This window comes from Myotis davidii, unplaced genomic scaffold (genome assembly GCF_000327345.1).
Source record: "Myotis davidii unplaced genomic scaffold, ASM32734v1 scaffold425, whole genome shotgun sequence".
Lineage (NCBI taxonomy): Eukaryota > Metazoa > Chordata > Mammalia > Chiroptera > Vespertilionidae > Myotis > Myotis davidii.
In genome coordinates this window covers 2,063,087-2,068,015 of record NW_006296413.1, presented here as the reverse complement: position 1 = coordinate 2,068,015, position 4,929 = coordinate 2,063,087, and the positions used below count along the sequence as shown (strand labels likewise).

The following is a 4,929-nucleotide window of genomic DNA, read 5'->3' as shown; positions in this document are numbered from 1 at the left end:
GCCCCCAACGCCTCAATTCTGCACCCAGTGCCGCCCCCGGGTTGCAGCCACACCTTCCACCCCCAGCCCAGGCCAGTCCCCTCCAACCCAGCCTCCACCTCAACCCCAGACCAAGTCTGTACCCCTCCAACTCCAGTCTCAGTCCACAGGCATCTTCCTGCCCGACTGCCCCAAGGTTCAGCGGGGCGACTCCCCCCGAACTCAGCCCTGGCTCCCCACGCAGACCACGCCTCCAGGCCGCAGCCTGCCCAGGAGCCAGCCCCCGCCCAGACTGCACCCTTATGCCCCCAGACGTCAGTGACTCCGCCCCATCCCCCCAGTCCTGGGCCGCACCAGCAGCATGGCCACGAAGGCCACGGCCATGAGCACGCTCTCCACCACAATGAGGTTTCGGCTCCGCGGCAGCGACTTGAGGACCGTCTTGTTGAAGCCGCTGAGGATACCCTGGCTGTTGGTACCTGCGAAGCGATGGTGCGAGCACTGTGAGGCAGGAAGTAGGGCATCCTCTCAACTCAATCACAAAGAAAAACTTGGGCGGGAGGGAGGGGTTAAAGGGGACGGGCCAGGGCATTGCATGGGTTCCTTGCAGGGCAGTTTGGATGTGAGGGCCACTAGGGCTGAACACACTCCAAGGAAAGGAACGCCCTTCTCCATCCCCCTTCACCCCATCCCCCTTCCCATCCTATTGCACAGAGACTAGGGTTGGGGGGCGGGCGCCAGTGCATCCCCCACATCTATACATTCACCTTGCACTGATTGAGCTCTGAGGGTAGGACTTGACCCCAAGAGAGATCCCATAGGCAGCTTGATCCCAAATGGCACCTCCCCCAGTCAGCCTTCCCTGATACATCCCCCTCCCCCTCCCACTCCCCCCTTGCTGGGTCAGACTAAATACATACTTTAACAGGGCCTTGTACCTCGCCCACCAGAGCCCTGGACCCTGGACTTACAGCCCTGAACCCGGTGAGAGAGAGCATCCTCTGCCCTGGAGGGCCCAGTGTCTGCAGGATAACTCAATGGGGGAGGTGAGCAGGGCTTGGGGACCCCATGCCCACGAGGACTAACCGCAGCTGTGCACACTGCTCAGAGTGTGGTTCAGGTCATACAGGTAGTGATTCAGGAAGTAGATCATGGGCAGTTGGGCGCAGGCGAAGCTCAGCTGTGGGCAGGAGGCACGGGCATGATCTGGGAGGGTCTGGGCATAGCCTTGGGGGGCCAGGAGCCCTCCCCCCTCTGGGGTGGCCTGCTGGCAGAGGGAGGTAGCCCAATGCCAGAGGCCTTCCCCTTGGTCAGCACTGTGGACAGCCAAGGAATGAGGTTTTAATCACTTGGGGTAAGCAAGCAGGGGAACTAGAAGGCTGACAAGACTGGAATGGGTTCCAGTGTGTGGGCTCTCGGGCTAGAATACCCCCCGGGGCCCCGCGGGTGGCACTCACATGGAAGAAGCTATAGAAGATGGTTTGGAAGACTAGGAGATAGGGCGCGTGGGAGCCCCGCGGCGGGCGCTGCTGCGGGCCCTGCTCATCCCGCTCCTTGTAGTGGGAGTACTCGTAGTACTTCTGGGCCATCCTGGACCACAAAGGAGAAGGCTTTCCCCAGCCCAACCTCTGCCAGGCACCTCTGCTTCCTGCACCCAGCGCTGGGGGCTGGCCAGCCCCTGCATCTTATGGATGGGGAAACTGAGGCCCAGGGGGCGGAAGGGCCAATCCCAGGTCCTCTGGCCAAGGTTGGCAATGCAGCAGAGGTCAGCCAGGTCCCCAGCTTCCCACCCTGTTGTCCACCAGGCTCACCTGGTGATGTAGTTGCCCATGGAGGCCCAAAGAGGCACGATGGCCATGCCCAGGGCCACGGCTGAGGGCACAAGTGTGTAGTAGCGTTCCCAGTAGTTGGTGGAGACAAAGAGGGCATAGATGCCCACGCCCAGAAACATCATCCACTTGGTGCCAAAAAACCTATGGGCATTGAGAGAGATGCTGGTATCACGGGCTTATGGGGACTGCCAGGGCCGATACCAGAGTGCCCACAACTCTCCGTTCATGAGACTGTGAGGTGGGGAGACACCCCTGGCCTTGGAATCAAGGACTCTAAGAGAGAAACTCAGAGACAGGCACTTGCTGAGCAGCTTTGGGTGAGCCAGGCATCCAAACACCTGTATTCGAGGCTGTCATGTGGGCACAGAGCCCAAACCATGACTGTCTCCCTGCCACTGCAAGGATGGAAGGAGATAAGGCGAGGTGAGGGTGTCAGGTGTCAGGGGCTTGTGGGCACATCCAGCCCTCATGTGAGTTCTGGGCCGACTCACCAACCCCCTTTTCCTCATGTGCTGGGACTGCAGGGCCCAGGCACATGTCCAAGGGCCTGGACCCAACCGGGCTCAAGGAAACATAGGAGCAGAGGCAGGAAGAGGCTCCAGTGCTGGCCAGCACCTTCGTATCCCTTCCTCCCGGCCGCTGCTCTGGCCGGCCATGAGGTCATCAGGAAGGCTCCTCCTCCGTGGCTCTGAGACAAGGTCACACGTGTTCGAAGGGGCTTGACAAGCAACAGCTAAGGGCCTACTCAGGGCATGGAGGCTGCCCAAGCTGAAAACCACCCCTGGGATCTGTGTTTGTTGAGTGTGTGTGCTCACTAGTTCCCTTTGGTTTCCAGGCAGCTCAAAGGGAAGTGCCCCTGTTTTTCTGATACAATTACTTTCTCTTCTATTCCAGGGCCCTGGCTCACACAGCCAGCCAGTGGGAAATCAGCCTGGTAGTGTGGGCAAGGAGCAAGGATGGGGGTTGTGAGCCACTCTGCTCGGGTCCAAACCTTCCGTCTGCCACGGGCTGCCTGTGGGACTTGGGCAAGCGGTCCAATCTCTTGGCTTCTCCGTGTCTGAGCTTAGAGCATCTACCTCAAATGGTAAGGAATGAGGTGACGTTTATAAAAGCGCCCAGCACGTGGGACATGAGATGAGCTGGCAGCTGTTCTTAATAGTGATGGGTTCAAGAGCCATATAGCCTTTCATACGCTGGTGACCTTAGTAAGGGCCCTACTGGGAATTTATCCTGGAAACTTTCTTTCTTTTTTCATTTTATGAAGGAAACAGCTACAAAGCACAAAGTGAATGTGCAAAAAAGGAGAGGGCACCCTACCGGTGTGGCTCAGTGGTTGAGCATCAACCTATGAACCAGGAGGTCATGGTTCAATTCCTGGCCAGGGCACATGCCTGGGTTGTGGGCTCGATCCCCAGTAGGGGGCATACAAGTAACAGCCAAGCAATGATTCTCATCATTGATGTTTCTATCTCTCTCTCCCTCTCCCTTCCTCTCTGAGATCAACCAGTTTGGCTCAGTGGATAGAGCATTGGCCTGCAGACTGAAGGGTCCCAGGTTAGATTCCAGTCAAGGGCATGTACCTTGGTTGCGGGCACATCCCCAGTTGGGGGTGTGCAGGAGGCAGCTGATCAATGTTTCTCTCTCATCAATGTTTCTAACTCTCTATCCCTCTCCCTTCTTCTCTGTAAAAAAATCAATAAAGTATATTTATTTTTAAAGGAGAGGGTGCTGCAAGGTACAACTCTAAGCCACAGCTGGATGTCCACAACTCTGCAGACGATGCTATCATGACAAAGTGCCCCCTGGGAAGCAGGGGGCAGGCCAAGATGTGTGCAGTGAAAAGAAAGAAAGCAAAGCTTATGAGTTTCAGAGGGAAGGTGGGGTGGGGGTAGCAGGGTAGAGGGCGGGGGAGGGACAGTAGCGGGAACTTACATGCCTATATGCACAGCCCATGGACACAGACCAGTGTGGTGAAGGCCATGGAGGGGCGGATGGGGAGAAGGGAGCCAATGGGGAAAAACAGCAACAAAAAGGAAGGGACGTCTGTAATACTGTCAACAATAAAGATAAAGTTAAAAATAAAACAATGAGGAGTGAAGAAGAAAAAAAGCAGGAAAGTGAGCGTGGCTCACTGATGCTCTGGCGACAAGGCCGTGGGTGCCATCCACGCACCACGCGGGGGGACAACCAAGGCAGCTGGCTTCCTGGAGGGCTCGGGGCGGATTTTCCCTTTTCTGGTTTCAATTATGACTCTAACGCTGTTTGTGCAATTGTGATAAAGATTCTTTTTTAAGGATAAGGGAACTGAAACCCATCTAATTTGTCCACTGGTCTCTGGCCTGTCTGAGCACAGGCCTACCGCCCGTTGGATAACGTGTTTGTGGAGGGATTTTTGTAGTGGCCGGAGGCTGGGCCAGATGCCGCCAAGCTCAGTCTAAAGCAGCTCCTCTGGGGCACCTGCCCAGCCACGCCCTTTCCGTGAGAAAGGTCCCTCCACACCAGCCACAGCTGACTGGGTCAGGGGCGGGTGCCACAGAGGAAGGGCACTCGGCCAATGCCACATGGGTCGCAGACAAGCTGAGGGAAGGAGCTGAGTGACTTTCAGTTGCTTGTAATCCAATGTGTCCTGCCCAAAGCTCTTATTTCCGCCCCCAAACCCAGGCTTCACCCCTTCCCTCCCGCCCCTCCAGGGAGGCAAGGAGTCTCCCAACTCCCTGACTCCCAAGTCCACCAGGGCAGCCCCTGCAAGATCGGGGTGACAGCCCCGCCCGCTGGGGCCAGCAGCGCGCACCTGATGAGCACAGGTGTGTAGAGGAGGGCCGCGATGGGCGTCACGTTGATGCCGATGAGCATCTTGCTGTCGATGTCGGGCAGCCCCATGTTGCCATACTTCACCTCTCGGTAGGTCTCGTCGTAGTGCAGGATCAGCTGCATCTGCAGGAGACCTAGAGACAGGGGGCTGCAGGGGCGGCCTGGCTGGGGGCAGCCTCACCAAGCGAGCAGAGGCTGGAACACTTTCACCAAAGGGTCCCCTCATCCTGCGCCCTGGCGGGGCCTGGATGGAGGACGGAGGGGGAGCCAGGCTGGGCCAAGCGTCCTACCAGCCAGGCAGCGTCAG

At 57.7% G+C, this 4,929-nt stretch overlaps 1 protein-coding gene across 1 annotated transcript in view; it reads right to left on the bottom strand.

Moving 5' to 3' along the window:
- Positions 1 to 4,929, bottom strand: part of UNC93B1 (unc-93 homolog B1 (C. elegans)) — a 12,226-nt gene that overhangs the window by 3,488 nt on the left and 3,809 nt on the right. Inside the window, exons 2-6 of the mRNA XM_006771673.2 lie at positions 4,603 to 4,798; positions 1,791 to 1,952; positions 1,437 to 1,569; positions 1,066 to 1,159; positions 324 to 458 (exon numbers count right to left, since the gene is read on the bottom strand). Coding sequence (XP_006771736.1) covers positions 324 to 458; positions 1,066 to 1,159; positions 1,437 to 1,569; positions 1,791 to 1,952; positions 4,603 to 4,798 — 720 coding nt within the window. The remainder of the gene's footprint in view (positions 1 to 323; positions 459 to 1,065; positions 1,160 to 1,436; positions 1,570 to 1,790; positions 1,953 to 4,602; positions 4,799 to 4,929) is intronic.